Genomic DNA, 18,534 nt, shown 5'->3' on the forward strand with positions numbered 1-18,534 from the left:
TCACACTAACTGGAATGGTCTCATCTTAGTTACCAGGTGAGGTCAAGTCAGGTCAAGTTTTGCTTTCAAAAAATTAGGCTAAAACATTAAGTTTTCAGAGCATTTTGATTTTAAAATTGCAGGTGAGTGATCTCAAAATTTGTATTCAAGTTTATTATAACAAACCAGAAGTACTAAGCTGCAAAACAATCAAAATTGTTCTAGAAATAAAATATTAATCAAATGAATGAAAAAAATCTGTGAAGTTTTAACTCTCAAGAGGTACATCCCGTGTTAAGCAAATCCAAGAAATGAAAATATAAAATTGTAAAGCACAAATTATAGCATGATGGTCTATACTGCAAAAAGAACTGCCAAAGAATTTCTTTAAATTATTTCCTCATGCAGTTAAAATGTGATTTAGTTTTCAAAAGAATATTCTGTAAGCATTTAGGGTGACACAGGATTGATTGGCAGCCAGGCTGAAGGTGGAATAGCCAGTTAAGAGACTCCCATAGTAACAGAAACAAATACATAACACACACACAAAGACCTGTATGCAAACGTTTATAGAAGCTTTGTTCATAATCACCCAAAACTGAAGGCAAGCCAGCTGTCCAGCAACTGATAACAGATCACTGTGGTGTATCTATACAATGGAATACTATTAACAATAAAAGGGAATCAGGTATGGATGCATGTGATTCCATGAATACATCTAAAAGCATTATGCTACGTGAAAGAAGCCAGACACAGAGGTGAGAGGCTCTATGACTCCGTTCATATGACAATCCGGAAAAGATAAAGCCTTGGAACAAAAATCAGATCGGTGGTTGCCAGGGGCTGGGGAACAGAGAGAAGTTCAACTACTAAGGGCAGGAGGACATTCTGGAATGATAAAAGTAGTCTATATCTTGATGGTGGTGGTGGTGACATGACTGTGTGTCAAACTCATGGAATTACATACCTAAAAAGGGTGAAATTTTAGTAAATGTAATTACACCTTAATAAACACAAAAGGAGAGACAGACAGATAGAGAGGAGGGGGATACACCTGAAGTAATTTAGCATGAAATGATAAAGACCACAAGCGTGATGAGCAGGAATAGAGTGGAAAAGCAAAATCTGAGGCCATGTGAAAATATAAATGAAGAAACAGCAGCCTCCAAACTGAACGATCACTTAATACAAATGCAATGTTTTAAACAAGCCACATCTGTAAACATATAACTCTTGAAAATAACATATACATCATACTAAACGGTAAAAATCGTTTTACGACATCTCAACATTCAAAAAGACATATAGACATGAAAGTCCTTGAGCACTTCCCCGCGGTGTTTCCACAGAAGCTGCTTCCTTGGCTGCTTCTCCCTGGGGATTTCCCTAATAGAAAATTTATGGCAAGGATAAAATTAACAACGTTGGATTCAGAGGAAACTATTTCTTTTACGAATCGCTTTGCTTGAAATTCTGGGAAATTATGTTTTGCTAGTTCAAGACCTATTACAAAATCACTGATTTATGGGACAACGGCTAGGTTATTGAGAGACTCTCTTCTCAACAAAGATTTGTTATTTTCCTAAATAAAAAAAATAAAATAAACACTCCTCGAGTGAGCTGTGGCTGTTGAAATTTGTATGTCTACACATCTGAACAGTGCTTATTTCTATTCTATTTGCAAAATACAGCCTTCTGCTCCAGCGGGGCAGATTTCTCCGTTGACACTCACGCAGGTCCCACCCGCCTGGTCCTCATTCTTGACACATCCCCTGGCAGAACCTTCCTTTCCCTGAGCAAAAACTAACCCTCTTAGATTCAGCAGGAGGAACCGAGCTTCCCACAGGAGGCCTCTCTTTTCCAGTTCAGACCTGCAAGTCTGTCCGCACGGCTTCCTCAACTCCAACAAATGCTTCCTTCCTGCCACTGATACTTGCGAATGGGGGAGCGTGTTCAAAATGAGACCATTTCCCATGCTTCTTCCTTACTCTCGCCATGCTGATCTCAATGCTGCATACAGGTACTTATTTAATAAATAGCTTTTCATTGAATTGTGCAGAAATCACTTATTACAGTTGAGAGATTTGGTGGAGCTGAATGTTCAGTAATGGCTGTTTATGCTGTAATGAATTTCTCATTTTACCACACAACTGAACAAGCACTTGCATTAAATATTCTTTGGGTGCCTACTCAGTGCTAGAGCCTATAGCTTCCTCCTGAGACACAGGTGCTTTCATGTTATGCAAGTATGTCTGCAGATTCCACCATCTTTCCCTCTCCTTACTGAGAAGAAATTCTCTAATATGGAAAAGAGCTCAGCCCAGGCTTCTGCATACTTACTTTCCCCTGAAGCCCCTGTTGCCTGCTGTTCACCCAGAGAGAACACGTGTTCTCCAGGCATCTGTGTGCCAACAGCTCCAGGCTTCTCCTGGCTTGCTTGGTAGGGAAAGTCAACGACCAAGTGAGGCTCTCAGTGACCATACCAGAGCGACCAGCCAGAACTGAGTGCTGGGGAAGTTGCTGTTTGGTGAAACACACGTCCAGGCCTGTGGGGCTGGGGACGTGGGGATGCCTCACTGTCAAGCTACATGACTATGCAAGTTGTCGGGTTGAACCAGTATAGCTACGCTGATTGTATGGCTAGGCAATTCACAACTAAAGCCAAAATCTTTCATTATATGAGTTATACTAAGTTTCCATCTGTATTGCCAGCACTAGGGCTCAGACCCTTTAAACCCATTTACAGACTAGGTCACCAGACCCCTTACAGGCAGGTCCACACTAGGTAATTGGAAAAGATCCCGGGAGCCATTGGAAGACCACACGAGCTCAGTCAGCAGCAGCTGCCCGCCCTCTGCAGCAGTAGTGGCCTCCCCGTGCACCCCCCCCCCCCACACCCAGGGGCATCCCAGGGGCAGGAGGTACCACAGATCAGAGCCACTCATCCTTTATACTTAAGTCATAACCGAGGACACCTGGGTGCACACGCACAATTACATTAGACAATAACCAAGGGACACATGGGTGCACGTGCCTATTAACATCAAATGCTCGGCAAGATTCTGAACATCTGAGGGGCCCTGACCATTTTCCTTCACTTTCCCTACACTCACTCAGATGGGTGGAGTAAGGACGAAGCCCAGTGTGACTCGTGGGGAATGAGGACACCTGCAACCACAGGCTTTACCTCTACTTTATGCCTCTCAGCGTAAAAGGAAATGAAATTGGGGTTGTTGCTGTGGCTTGTTTTTTGCTTACCTCAGGGCAATATGTGGAAGTCTTGGAAATCATATTAGCAACCCTGGGGGCGAACACTAACCACCCAGACTGTGTATCCTAGTATTAATAAATGAGTCAGAGCAGTGTCAATGTTATCTACCATGATTTTTCTTCAAGAAGTTAAACCCCTGTTTTCTGGAAAGTGCTGGTGACCATCCAACAATGTGGATTTGTAAGGGCAAGGGTCTCCTTATCCTGCCCGCATTGCGGTCTACGTCCATTAATGTTCTAGTACAAAAACTGTAGCAAAGTCAATGAAATTACATTCAGTCCAGTATGGAATTTGATTATCTACATGGATTTCTAAATAAATATACTTAACTGGTCAGAGCAGAGTGCAGAGAAGTTTTCAAACCCAAACATTTCTCATGATGACCAAGTGAAAACAATTTTCTCTCTGTTTGGGGCAAGCATGTCAACAAACAGCATTTGGCATAATCCATTTGAAGCATATCTGGGGCTTCTTGGACTTCCTAAGGTAATGTTTATATTCCCTGTGCTGCTGACTTGTTACTTGATCAGTATTTTCCATTTGGTCTCTCAGTGACATCTCTCAAGTTTTCACTGTTCACAAGTTACCAGGTCGGCGTCGACACCCATGATATTAGTTACTACTCTCTGCTGTGTGCTGTTCCACCTGCTGCCAGCTCCATCTGAGGAGTAGGTACTGTTGGTTTGGTTCTGTGCATCACCTACCATGCCAAAAAGAGCTGGAGATATAGTGTGGTGTGCAGAATTCTTTGTTTCTCTGCTATGGCCTACCGCACAATCTCTGTAGGAAAAAATCTCTCAACCTCTCAGAATAAGACAAGTCACTTTTAATTCACTGCACCAATAGAATGATGCAGTACTGATCCAAATCCTAAGGTTCCTGGATACGAAAATACTAAAAATACTAAATATCACTGCCTACTCCTATAGCCATGACTGCCAATATGTGTTTGCTGTTGGGATAATATCCATGGCTTGTGTTTCTAATGACTTTAAACACGTTTTTAAATGCACCTGGATAACTTCTGCAATTTTACTCTTTGGGTAAAATGAAAATACAATCTACATTATATGATCCTTCTGAAATAAGAGCAACAATATTTTATGTAATGAGATAATTTACACAGTTCTAAAGTACTCTTCCTCTTCCACAGGAAGTGATTCCTCAATCTTAAAATACTCTGTCTTTAAGACTTCCTCTGCTATAAAATGATATTTGGGTAGGCTGAAGCCTACAAGGGGAATGTCTACAAGATGGTAGGATTTTGACAGTAAGGCATGAAGAAAGAGGTGTTCTAGATAGAAGCGGAGTATAGAAAGTGTAGGGTAAGTTCAGACTCCAACCATCAGAACACTTAAAATGTGTGTGGGAGGAACTAGTGAGAGATGATTTGACTGGAAACAAGGGTGGGAAAGGTCTTGAATATTAGGTTGGGGACTTAGAAACTAATTAGTAAGCAGGTGAAAGATTGGATTATAGCTGTGTTTTAGTAAAAATAATTCAGTTCTCCCATCTGGGAGGAATGGAGTAAGGCAGGAAGACCAGGAGAAAGGCCATTTAACATTTCCAGGGTAGGGAAGTTGTGCCTGAGCTTAAGTAATGATAGTAAGAGGTGTGTAGAAAGGAGGGAGTGAAGGAGACATCAGAGCCTCTCAGACAAAGGGAACAGTTTCCCTCCCAGAAGCAAGTCAGGTGTGCAGGTGCAGTGCCAAGGAGTCGGGGGCAGAGGGGAGGGTGATGCCAAGAGGCGGGTTAAAGAAAAGAATTAGGCAAATGCGAAGGTTGGGTGTCCTACCAGACCAAAGCTTCCCTGGGTCCCCTAAGCAAAGAGAGATGCAGTTAACTGTGGCCAAGAAAGGGGGAGGGGTCGGAGGCGGAGAACACAACATGACATTTAGACAATGGGATCACACCTAACCTTTATTAAGACCCTCAGGGCGTCTGCAGAGATAAGCAGAGGAAGAGCACAGGCTTTACACGTGCGAAGACCTGACTGCCACTCCCTCCTGGGTGAAGGAGCTGCTAAGGCTCTGTGAGTCTCCACTGACACATTACCTGTGGGAGTGAAACTGCTCGGCTGTAGAAATGGCAATACTGGTACAATACTGCAAGTGTTTGCTACTTCAAGTATGTGTGTAAACTTAGGAAAATCTGTGTGAGGTGTGTGTGTAAGCATGTGTGTGAGTGAGTGTAAGTGTGTGGAGGTAGATCAGGAAAAAAAAGAGCCAGGAAGGAATTGTTTCTATTTTGTTCACCTAGGATGATGTGTTTCCCAGGATCATGATGGAAAACTCAAACGGTTCCTATGAAATCTGCCTAAATAGAAGCTGTCACTTTATCAGTGACAATGTCTTTGTCCCTAGCTGTCTTCCACTAGCTGAGCTCTGAAAAAGGCATTTTATCGTAGTTAGAGCTATGAAAGGGCTAATTTCAGACTTGCAAGTAGGATGCAGAACACATTAGAAATATGAACCCTGTGCTCGTATCTGCCTATTAGCACAATTCTCCAAAACATTCCATTTTATAGACTCAGCACCCAGGTTTTACCTCCATATCAAACAGCAGGAATTTCCTATGTCTACTATTATTCATCATGCTGTCTATACCAAGACTTGGAATCTTTAAGTGATATGTTACACAGTTCATCTGTTCATGCCACCAATCAAACCTCAAACGTTCATGCTGATTCCTCTAATTTTGTATAGAGCAAGGTGCCAAGGTAACCACCTGGGAATTCAGTTTTTTAGTTCAAAAATGCACTATTCTCTGTAGAATCATTGTCATTCATTAACTCAAAGACTGCATTAGTTATAATGACCCAATTTAGCAAAGATGGAGATTATAAGATCTTTTCTTCCAGCCATATTTTGAAAGAAAGAGAAGGTTTTAGTTAAGGATTCCATATATTTTTCTAGAAGAAAAATAGATATCTTCAGCAAATACTTATGATGTCATTATGCTTGAATAAAGGAAAATTATGCTAATCACTTTCCAAGTTGGAAGCCAAACTCCTAGGTAAAGTTCTCAGTAGCCTAAAAATATAAATCACCTACTTTTCTTACACACACACACACACACACACACACAGGCATATATATCCATCCATAGTATGTACATATATTAATCTGTGTTTCAAGAATACAAAAGATATTTTGGCAGATCAGGGAAAACAATAAATTTGATCAATTGCATGAGAATATTTAGTGAAAGTGATTACATGTTATCGTATATGTGTAAAAGCCTCAGTTGTAAGATCTAATTTTTGTTCTGATTGTGTGGGAGTTATAGGCACTTAGTAAGTGCTTATAGCAAGAATGAATAAGACCTCTACCTACTATTTTACGATAAAATGTGGCTGTCTCATGACAATGGGTTTGAACAAAATCTCAGTCAGAATTCTGGTCAAGTTACAGGTATGTTTTGGCAGTCAGTACTTTACCCCGACTAAAGATAAAACCATTCGGTTGGTCTTTGGCAGAACACATCAGTTTTCTCTACTGTGACCTAAGGTCCTTGCAAGGTGGACGATCCACTAGGCAAGGATAGGCATATGAGGAATCATCACTGTGTAGAAGTCCACAGTCTCACCAAGAATGGAAAACAGGGACAGATGAGCTTCTACTTCTACCTCCACACCCAGGCAGTATCTCTCCTACCTGGCTACAGCCTTCATTTTGCCTAAAATCCTTTTAATCAAATGTTCCAGTCAGTCACTAGCAGTGAACCAGAGTTCCCTGGACACACGTTTATAGAAAGCAGTATGAGTACCTAGTGTTGTGCTTGATTCTTTACTTAACAATAAGTTTTTGAAAGGAAAGAAGTTCTTTCCTTGTCTGAAAGAACTGAATTCTGTGACTTTAATAAAAGCTCAGCAAATGCCAAAGGACGAGGTAGGACTAAGTCAAGAAGAATCAATGCCATGCATTTCTCTGGGTGTTTTTCCAAGCGTGCCTCATCATATCAGGGCAAAGAGGCTCTAGCTGTTGGTTTTATTTTATAAGAGGAATACAGCAATAGAACTGCTGCAAATACTTCCACCAGGAGGGAGCCTGCTCTGAGCCTCAGGCCTCTCTATTTTATCTTTCTCAGGGTGTGATAAGCAAGGACTCTGGACTGCATCTGAGCCGTAGAACAGTGTGAAGCAGGAATGTAAATCACTTACTTTTATTAATACATACACTCACGTACACACATACACATATGAACACACAGCAGGGGGCACTAAAAAGGACAATAAAGTTATTACTGACAATTGCCTCTGTGACCTAAAGCAAGACAGTAGGCTGGATGAAGGTGTTCAGAGTTCAAATCCACTATCCACTACTTCTAAGCCATTTGGTCACTGGGTGAGGGTGCCCTAAGCCTTCGTTTCTATGCCCATGTGGTGATAATAGCCACTTCAGGTGGTTGTAAAGTCTACAGTACTTGATTAAATATTATTGCTATTATTGCTATTAGTGATAATAATTATTATTAAATGGTGTCAAAAGAAATTTATTAGTAATACAATTTCACCTCATTTAAATTCAAAGTCAGATCTGGATTTTGACCATACCTTGATTTGAAGAATCACATATCCAGCTCTTCTGTTTAATTCTCTGTGCCTCAGTGTAACCATATGCAAAAGAAGGGAGAGGCTTTCTCCAGGGTCTCTGGATCACTAAAATTGCAGGATGCCGTGACCCATGTTTAACTCATTATCCATCTGCTAGCCAGGTAATTGAAGGGGGGTGAGAATAAACATTTGTAGATTTTATCATTTGAGAAATGAGTACATTGCTATCTGCATCTAAAACAGGGCTTTCAAACTGAGATTCATGGACAGTGTGGTGATTCTGAGATTCTTCGAATCCCTTGAAACTGTATGTAAATTTTCTGTTTATGTGTATATGTGCATTTTCCTGGAAAGCAAGTCTATTATTTCCATCAGATTCTCTAGGAATCTGTGACATGACACCTCCTCCTCACCCCAGAAAAGATATGAACCAAGGGTTTCTAAAGATTTATAATTGGCAGTTAAAATAGTAATATTATAAACAATAATAGTATTATTTTGTATCTTTATAGAATAAATCCACGCCAATGATAAAATTGGAGTCCAAGTGTTTTTAGTTTCATATCAGTTAAGATAGTCTAGCACTGATGTCGTAGTTCAGGTCCTCCAGAGTGCAGACCCTGAAGGAAGGGCTTGGTGTAGGTGGTTTATGTGGGAAGTCCTCCTGCCAAGTATGGAAAGTGAGTGAGGAATGGGGGACAGACAGAAGACCCTAAGAAGTGTATTGCTAACAAGCCCCTACTGCATGGAGTTCCTGGGAACCTTCTGCAGAACCCTATGCAGTGTGTCCTGAGTTGGCTGAAGGACTGAATGGGGACCTGGAGCATCTATCCACATACTTCTGTTGCTCACTGATGAGCAACAGGGCTTTAATCACAGGCCCTTGCAAGTGGGCAGATCCAGGTGTGGCAAGGGCTGGAGACCCCCTGGGCAGGAAGCAAGAGTGCAGCAGGCACTAGGCAGAGAGACAGCAGCTAGGGTGGAGCCAACCAACGGGCCGTGCCCATTCCAGAAGCCTTCCTCCCCCACACACTGACATCTGATTATTCCTCAAGTTGTTACTTTGAATTTTACTTCCTAAAACATGTTTGGTATACATCTGTCTGTCATATTCTCTCTGTCCCTGCCTTGGTTCAGCCCTTCATAATCATTCTCCTGAATGACTGCAACAGCTTGCTAACTGAACTCATTGCTCATGCAGCCCATCTGGTCGGTATCACTGCCCAAGTGACATTTCTAGAAGCACATTTAACATTTCTTCCCCTGGGTTACACCCTCCAATAGCTCCCAATACTATCAAGATAAAATCGGAACTTCTTGGCATTGCCTGTAAGATACTTCCTGCTGTGGTTTTCACCTCCTACCAAGTTTTCATTTAACATTTGCGTTCTCATGCTTCATCCCTAACGGGTCTGATGGAAGAACTCCAATACAGCCAGCCTTCAAAACCTTGCCCAGGCATCCCCTGAAGTTACGCTTTCACCGACAACTCCCCCTGCCCCCCAACTATGCAGCCAGGCTGCACCTCACCCCTCCACACATTGACTCATCCTGTCTGTCTTCTACTTCTGTAATACATGTGTCATTATAATGGTACCCAACAAATAGTAGCTGCTCCAAAAAGGTTTTCAAATGATTGAAGTAAATGGTAGCATGTAACTTATTCTATTATACTTTAGGTTTGCATATTGGTATCTTCTGTAAGACCAAGAACATCTCTTCCCACCACCTCAGCATGCAGCAAAACTGTCACAATGTTTGTGGTCGACATGAAGTACCATAAATGCCAAGTCTCCTTTCCTATCACAATATCATACATTCCTGCACATTCTTGTGTCGTTTACAGTGGACCACTATGGAAGGAGTGTGCTTCAGTGCCCATGGACATTGGCCATGGGTGTGTGACTTGCTTGGTAATTGAAAGTCACATTGGACAGATGCTTCAAGCACCATTGCTTGGCTTGGCCGTGGCGATTTTTCAGTCCAGCTCCAGGCAAGGCATATGCCAAATGAAGACTGTTTCAGCTGGGATCCCAGAGTGAAGAAGGCACTTGGAAAAGAGAAACAGTCAGTCCACAGCCTCTGTAGCTGACGTTTAACATGAGCAAGAAATAAACCCCTGGGTTTGTACGTCACTAAGGCTGTTGGTCATCCCAGCATGACTCAGCAGATTCTGACTCGGGAATGTTGTGAGAATTCAGCAAGTCCTATAAGCAATGTACTTAACAGAGAGGCCAGCAATGGACAGGCATTTAATAAATCTAAGTTCCTTTCCCTGTTATATTGATTTAAAAACCCCAAATCTAGCCCGGTAGTGAGCAGGAAGTGATAGTTTAAAAATGTGTAAATGAATTAATTAATATGTTGGGCTTAATTTTAAACACCCGAAATACAGAAACATTATTTTCTTTTAGCAATTTCCTGACTGTAAATTATTTTGACAAAGTTTTATATCATTATTGCAAAAAAGATTGCTAAACTTTTGAGGAATATTTATATACAGTCTAAAAGAATTATAGAATTTGGAAGCCATCTTTTGGAAAGGCAATGCAAGAACAACGTGTTTAATTAAAGATGTACTGTGTGCTTCTATAGGCAAAGTGCTGTGCAAGGTTGACGATACACCACTAAATTCCAACTAAGATGACCTTTCCTTACGGCATAGACCACAAGACTATGGTAGTGGTACGATCTGAGTGTAATGCTTTTTTCTTTTTGTATACTTCTCACAGAGGCAGTATAAAGAAATACCTGCCTTGATATGAATGAATAGGTATTCAAATTATCCATTTTAGTCTGCAGATTTAGGGCCTTAACTTAAGAATTTCAGAAAAATATAGCAATAACTACAGAAGTGAATGCCTTTGTTTCTCTCACAGTTGATTTCATCTAGCCATCTCATTTCTTGGTGTAAGTTTTCATATAGAAAAGCACATCATAAAACTACCCTTGGGATCTACTTTGTCATTATTTCTTAACATTTTACATAACATTACCTAAAGAAACAACATTAAGTTCTGTGATCCACCTAGTGAGTAATAAAGCTGGAGGATAAAAAAGAAATTAAAATTTGTCCTTAAATTTCCCAAGGAATCTATTCACTCGCTAATGGAGAGGCCAATAGAAACTAAAATGTATTAAGAAGGGTAGATTTGCTGAAAGCAGAGGCTGTGCCAATAGAGCAATGGCACACTAATGTTTACTTAAAAGGCCATTCATTTATAAAACATTTATTAAATGCCTTTCATTTGCCAATCCCTGGGCCAACACTAGAGTTTGCAAGGTGGCAAGGCATAATTTCCTGCCCCCAGCAGCATAGGTCTAGTGTAAGACACTGTAGGTGCACATACGACTATAAGGTACATGCACAACTGTAAATATGCCTGGTTGCTTTGTTCTAAAGGCAGACAGGAGGTGTTGGAAAGATGGAAAAGGGTCATTGAGGGGAGTGGCTGGTGGGATGAGGGGGAGGTTCTCAGAGAAGAGAACCATAAAGCAGGAATGGGGAAAAGTCAATGAAACAAGGTAAAAAGATGGACTAAGCCCTTCCTTGATTATGCTGCAACAGCAGCAGGTCCTCACCCATGTCTTCAAATGTCTAATCATTTAACTTTGCTCACCTAAGTGGACTAGGCACAAAGTGCCTCTGTTAACAAAAAGACAGGCCTCCTGCCCTAGTGGAGCTCCACATCTTATTACAGGGATCGGATCACAGGGAGGGGAACCTTAGACTCAGCAGCTTGGGAAGAGAGGCTAGGAAATATTCTGTTGTTGACAGAAGGTCAGTGGAATTAGGTAATTTTTTGCACTGGCACACAGAATAAAGCCACATCCTCTCCCCTCTGCTCTTAGGAGTCACTCTGCTCTGGATGCAAGCTGCCCTATCATGCTGCAAGCTACTGCAATTTAGTGATGGAAAGATGTTGAGTCCTTTCTCTTTTGGCTTTTGCAGAAGTTCACTCTTTTGTAAACTCTCCACCCAAATGCCTGTGGGCTTCCCTATCAGGAAGTCATTAATTTATATTACAAACATCTGATTAGCCAGTATGTGTCAGGCAGTGCCAAGGAGACTAAGAAAGTCTCATCCTCACATGCTCAAGGACTTCCAGTCTAAAGAAGGAGCAACACAGGAACAAAGTTTCAATACAAGTCCAGTACCATAATGGAAGAATGTGAAAAGTATTATAAGAGGTTGTGGTCCTGGGAGCAAGACATGAGGAAAGGTTTCCCCACAAAACAATGTCTACAACTTGAAGGGTGGGTGGAAGTTTCCCCAGTGAATACATACAGGAGAGGGGCCTGAAAGCTGTGAAGGCTGTGATTTCCCCCAAAGACAAAGCCATGCCTTTTGAATATGTCCACACTGTGGGAACAAAACCCTCGGAGTATCTGTGTTTCATTGTGGTAGGCTATTTTCAGAATGATTTATATTTTAGAAAGTTCTTTGACAGGGAATGATATTTCATTCTACAATCCAGGTAGAGCATCAAATAAAATCATGTACAATAATGTTAATAATCATGTAATCTCAAGTACTGTGCCAATTTCATACATTTATTGAGAATAACTTCTTTGCTTTTTAAGTAAAAATAGGCAAGAGACCAATAAATGATTGTTATTTTTTAAGAAGGCAGCAATAAGAAATCCCAGAAAGCAAGAACTTTTATTTGTGCTGGTAGGTTACTATGCTCGAGCCTATTTACTTGCTGAAATATTTTTCTCAAGCAAAAAGTGCCTTTTGGGGAAGAAAAAATATGTTGAGACCTTGCTCGAAGCTTATTGTGATAGATACTACTACAGCTTTCAAATATTTCTACATTTTGTCCCCCTCCTGGATATGTGGCAGAGTGGCACCTGTGAGCTGCATAACAAATGTTGCTTCTAGGTGGGGACATTTAAGATGCAATGTGCAACTGTACCCATGCCTGAGCAAACTTGAAAGCATCATGTTAAGACAAAAGTGTCACAGGACTGAAGCCAACCAATGACATCCCACGTAGAGGCAAGCTGCCCTGGAGAGCTGTCTGGTCTCCTCAGTAGGTTTTGTGTGAATGAGAAAGAAACACTTACTGTGTTAAGTCATGGAGAATTTGCGCACCTTTAGCTCCAAAGATTTTCAGTTCCAAAGCCACTCAAGCTGATAATAAATGTTTAGCACATGCAGGGTGACAATGAATTTGCAAAGCCATGCATTAACCCAGACTAATAAATGACTGTGATTTGGAAATATTTATGATCATAAGCTTAAAAGATCTGCATAGAAAGATGAGCTTTCTGATTGAAACCAAACTATGTTAGGCATAGATTTTTTTTTCTAAACTAAAAAAAATTAAATCTGCTTTTGTCATGTAGATATCAATATTGAAGCATCAGAAGTGTGGAGGGTGTGCTGGAGGTGACACAGAAGATCCATGAACCTACAGTACAACATTTCCTTCCTATGTTACAACACACTCCTGTAATGAAGTCCTAAAATAAACTCCTGATATCTCCACAGAGGGGAAATGTGATTATTTGCAAGGTGAACATGACATATTATCATGAATGCAGCCACATAAACTGAGACAACGTATATAATCCCAGTTTCCAGAAAGGAAATGGCTGAACACATCTCATAGGAAAGCCCACCACTATCCCATCAAAGGCTCCTGCAAGTAGGGCAGGCGCGGCAGGCTCCCTAGGTCTTCCTTCGCGGCAGGCTCCCTAGGTCTTCCTTTCAGTCACATAATGTACAGCAGAGGACATCTTTGCTTAATTATCCTCAGAGGAAGCTTTGAAGCTTTAGCTGACTCGGTTACTTCTTTTCTTTTAGATGTGACCACTTTAAAATTATCTGCTGGCAAGGAGATTGATGGGCAAACTTCAAAGGAGGACATAGTGATGAAAAGATCAATATCTCCTATGACTGCTTTGAAGAACTAGATTCTTGATTTAAGATATAATTGGAATTCCCTTTAAGAGAAAGAACAATTTAAAGTTGAGGAGGCAAGAAGCAAAGCTATACTTAACAGCTCTGCTGACACAGTCTTTGCAACTGTGAATGCACAGTACCTCCAAAAATCAATATCTGGTCTTTATTTTAAGACACTCGATGTGATGCACAGAATACTGTCTGCCCTTAAGTGAAAAAACATGGGATGACATGAGAAAACACAGGATGACATTTTAAGACAACATCTAAAAACCAGAATGATCAGCAAATACTCTCAATGGATCTGCAGTAAAAGTACTGGGAAATAACGGCTGAGACTATAGTTCAAAAGTAAACGTACCGCTTGATATAGGCTTAATAACATTTTTATTTATACATCTATTTGGAAGCATAGAAACTTTAGGGAGGCATTATAATATGGAATTTATACTGTCCGGCCTTATTTGAAATAGTCATAAAATGAGAACAGTCAATAAGACTTGTGACTTGACACTATGTCCCCAGAGCTACCTAGATAGGAAAAATAAAACACAAAACAAAAGAGACCTATAATTCAAGAATTCAGTGTGGTGTGGTGTAATAAGCTTCATCTCTGCAACCAGGTGAACCTGGAGTGGCAAGTGGGTCAATTTGGGTGGCTATGACTATATGGGGAGCCTACTTGGTTTCTTTGAGTTTTTTAATTTGTGAGATGGTGACCATAGTCTATGATGTGGGTCAACAAATGACAGCCAGCAGCCAAACCCTGCCAGCTGTCTGTTTTTGTAAATAAACTTTTATTGGAATACAGCCATACTTACTGTCTGTGGCTGCTTTCTGCTGCAACAGCAAAATTGAGAAGTTGCAATAGAAACTGTATGGACTGCAAAGCCTAAAATGTTTATTACCTGTTCCTTTGCAGTAAAAGTTTGCCAATCCCTGGCTTACAGGTTTGTATGGTCTAGAAATGATTTAACACAGTGTTTGACACACGGTAGCTGTTTTCATTAAATTATCATTCAAGTAAGCAAAAGGTAAGATTTTACATGCTACGAATTAAATATAGTGTCAATTGCTAAATCCTGTTGACCAATGGTTCGTTATCCATCTTAGAAGTCTTGCCTAAAGTACTTCAATTAGGAGACAGCAAAGAATCTCAACATGTTCTTTACTCTATGGAAAAATGACCCAAGATAAATGTAAATTGAAAGGACACCAAAATACCACTTCTTATTTAAATTGGCAAAAATCCTGAGTTTGACAACATACTCTGGGACTTTGGGGAAACAGTTATTTGCATGCACTGCTGGTGGGAGTAAAAAATTATTGAAACTCTAGTAAGGGAAATTTGGCACTATTTAGCAAAATTCCATATGAATTTGCTCTCTGTACTTGGGAATCTATCCCTAAGATATCTGGCAAAAATACAGGTATGTGCAAGTTTACTCATGAAACATTTTTTTTTTTTTTTTTTGTAAGCACAAAAGACTGGAAACAGCCAAAATGTTTCCTCAAAGGGACCTGGTTGAATGGACTATATTGTACCAACTGGAGAGAAAGGGGTAAAGCAAGTGATCCATTTTCCCTGGATTACTATGGAAACACCAGGATGGGGGAGAGAAGGTAAGTAACCTGGTTTAATTCCTTGTAAACATATTAACTAGATCACTGGGCAAACTGATTAATGACTTTTTTTTGCTAGGGAGAGACTTCTCATCAATGGAATTCTTCAAGCGGGATAGTCCTGGTTTAGGATTGTTATGGTAAACAAATCTACAATCCATAGATTTATAAGGTATGACTCCCTGGAGAATGTCACATGAGCTATTCACATTTCCTGAGTATAAAACTGGTGATACTGCAAAATTAAATATTCTGTAAATAAGGCATCCACACACCTCATTAGAAATGTCCTCTATCACTCTGGGCCAGAGAGCCTGGATCTGATGTGAAAAAGAAGCACCTGGGACTCAGATGGGATCTCTCCGATCTCTCCATGCATTACCAGTACCGCTTGAGCATTTGTAGCCTTGAACTTATGAGTAAACTTGATACTGTATAAGATCCCTGATTTGTGTGAGTCTGACTTGACCAATCTCATCCTTTGCCTTGGGTCATCCACATAAAGTAACGCCACCTGCAGGTTAATAGCATGAAGAATATCTATCTATGTTGATGTGGAATGAACTCCAGGATATACCCTTCAGTGGAAAAATCAAAGTGCAGAGAAATGCATACAATATGCCATTCTTCATGTAAGAGCAGAGCAAGGCTACAGATGAACCTAAGTGTTAGCTCACATCTGCAAAAATAAACATCAGAAGGTTAACCCCAAAGCTAATAAACATGATGACTGCAGAAGACTGACAGGTCAGGGCACAAGAAGGGATGAAATTGACACTTCTCTGAAAGAAACTCCGTCACATGATTTAGATTTAGGCTCGTATAAATGTTACATGTTAAAAATAAATCAAAAGGAAAAAATGTTGAAATTAAAAGATTCTAAAGCAAACTAAATAACATATAAAATTTGGGATATGACCACACAGAGATAGGGAAAAATAATTCAAACAACTTTAATTTTCAGTCTTTTAATTGTACATTCTTACTGGAATATTAAATTAGGATTAAATTCATGCAAATTTTAGAAACTTCAGTCATTATCATTAGTGGCAATATTAGTATTATTTTGAAAATATCATATATACATTAAAATGAAACAAGTTTTGTTAAGAGCTAAGATTTTCAGTGAAAAAGAAAAGAGGTACAAATATAATATCAGAGAAGTTAAAAACTCTGTAAAGCTACATTTGAATTGGAAATATTATATCAATTCAAGATTTACTTTTCTTAAAAGATATACTTCCTAGCTCCATCTAGTGAAAAGGCCCAGAAACACTGACACCCTAGAATTGAAGAGGCTTCCTAGTGTCTAGATTGTCATTTCAAAATACCATTCTTCACAAAAGAAAGCAGGGCTCCTTAGAGGAAAGGCTGACTCGGTGTTGGAACACGGGATGCACTTGTCATATCTAGTTGTCCCTGAAACATGGAAACTGTAAAGACCAGTGGGTCAAAAGGACAAGAAGTCAACATGGAGTTGTTCCCAAAGGATGAAAGTGGAATGATCTGAATTTACATGAAATAGGGAGTTAGAGTAACAAGTTAAACAGCATCACAAAACAGACAGACCCATAATGTGAGATGTTCTATGAGACAGCTGACTGGTTTCTACAGAAGTCAGTAACGTGAAGACAAGCAGAGTGGAGCCAGGAGGGCTGGGGGCACTGGTCTAAGTAAAGAAGCTCGAGAGATGTGACAGTGAAATGGAACATGTGGGCTTCAGTAAGCATGCTGATTAAACCACTAAAAACGACATTTGGAGATGATATTCACTGGATGTTAAGTGATGCTAAAGACTTATTGTTATTTGTATTAAGTATGACAATGCCATTACAGTTCTGAAAGAAAATACTCGTTTTTTTTCAGAGATGCATGCTCACCTCCACAGGGATGAAATGACATGATGTCTGAGATTTTCTTTAAAATATTTCAGCCAAAAAAAAAAGCAAGTATGGCAAAGTCTTTCTGAAACTGAGTCATGGATATATGACATTCATTTTGTTGTTCTCTACTTTTGTACATGTTTGAAATATTTCATAATGTGAAAGAAGAATCAGGAGAAAGATGCTTTGGGAAAAGATTTCACACTGCAATGAAGCTGTACATGATTTTCCATTCTTTGTTTTAAGTTGTCCTATGAAATTGGTCATCCCAAGCCAAACTCCCCCAATACCCTTAAGAACTATAAGAATTTACTGTGAAACCAAACAGTGATGGTGCTGATGTATGTGGAAACATGTGCAGAGAAATAATTAAGTCTTATTAACAAATGGTTAGGACATGCCATCACAACTCTATTGCTCCTGGAGAGTATTTTATCGTTTCTTTTGTATGCTCTAAGAAGTGATCTGTCAGCTTGATCAATACACAGAAAAACACATTTTCAATATGATGAAAAGAATAGTCAAAATCTACTTTCAGAGTAAAATAAAATTAAAATTACTGTTCTCCCTTTCAATAGTTGTATCTGCATTGGAAGTTTGATATAAGACGCTAAATGCCGTTAAGGAGCTGTCCGACATGCTGCCAAGGGCAGGTGGTTTAGAAACTGTATTGACCCTACCTCCACATTCTCTGATGTTATAATGAGTCCCTTTTTTTTATTTTGGGGAGATGCTGGTGTAGAAATGTTTTTAGCTAAAAGCAACACGATCTCATCTTTTCATCTAAAGTTAGTAAGATCTAACAATTTTAGTAATTGGGGAGATATCAGTATAAATATACATTTCTCTATTAAAACTGCAGAACTGAGTATCACATGTGAGGAGAGGAAGTCAGGAGAGAGCAAACTCTGTCTCCTGTCATTCTCTACGCATGCACTTAACTTTTATACGGTTCCACAGATCAGGAAGCGTTTTCACATAAATTGCTCCACTTAATTTTTATTTCCACTCTGTGTGCAGTCAAGAATTTTATCAAAGAAATTGAGGTTCACAGGGGCAAAATGATGACTTGCTCAAGGTCACACAGTTACTGAAGTAGAGGTGGCGAGAGTACTGATTTATAATCAATACAATACTTAGAATAAAATGGGACAATAGTAGCAAAAAGTGGAAGTATGCTAACCCCCATTTACCTTTCAAAGCCAATCTGCCGGAATGTCTTTTCCCACGTTGAGCCTGTAATGGAAGGATGAAATCGAGTCAGTGCATATCAAGGACATAGATGGTTTTTGCTGCTTCTGCATATGTGTGA

The 18,534-nt window shown here is 39.9% G+C and overlaps 1 protein-coding gene across 3 annotated transcripts in view; it reads right to left on the bottom strand.

The window, feature by feature from the left end:
* PIEZO2 (piezo type mechanosensitive ion channel component 2) overlaps positions 1 to 18,534 on the bottom strand; it is a 435,460-nt gene that overhangs the window by 178,018 nt on the left and 238,908 nt on the right. For all 3 annotated transcript variants that reach the window (XM_063077175.1, XM_063077173.1, XM_063077172.1), the window contains exon 4: positions 18,416 to 18,458. In XM_063077175.1, coding sequence (XP_062933245.1) covers positions 18,416 to 18,458 — 43 coding nt within the window. The remainder of the gene's footprint in view (positions 1 to 18,415; positions 18,459 to 18,534) is intronic.

This window comes from Cynocephalus volans, chromosome 13, assembly GCF_027409185.1.
Source record: "Cynocephalus volans isolate mCynVol1 chromosome 13, mCynVol1.pri, whole genome shotgun sequence".
Lineage (NCBI taxonomy): Eukaryota > Metazoa > Chordata > Mammalia > Dermoptera > Cynocephalidae > Cynocephalus > Cynocephalus volans.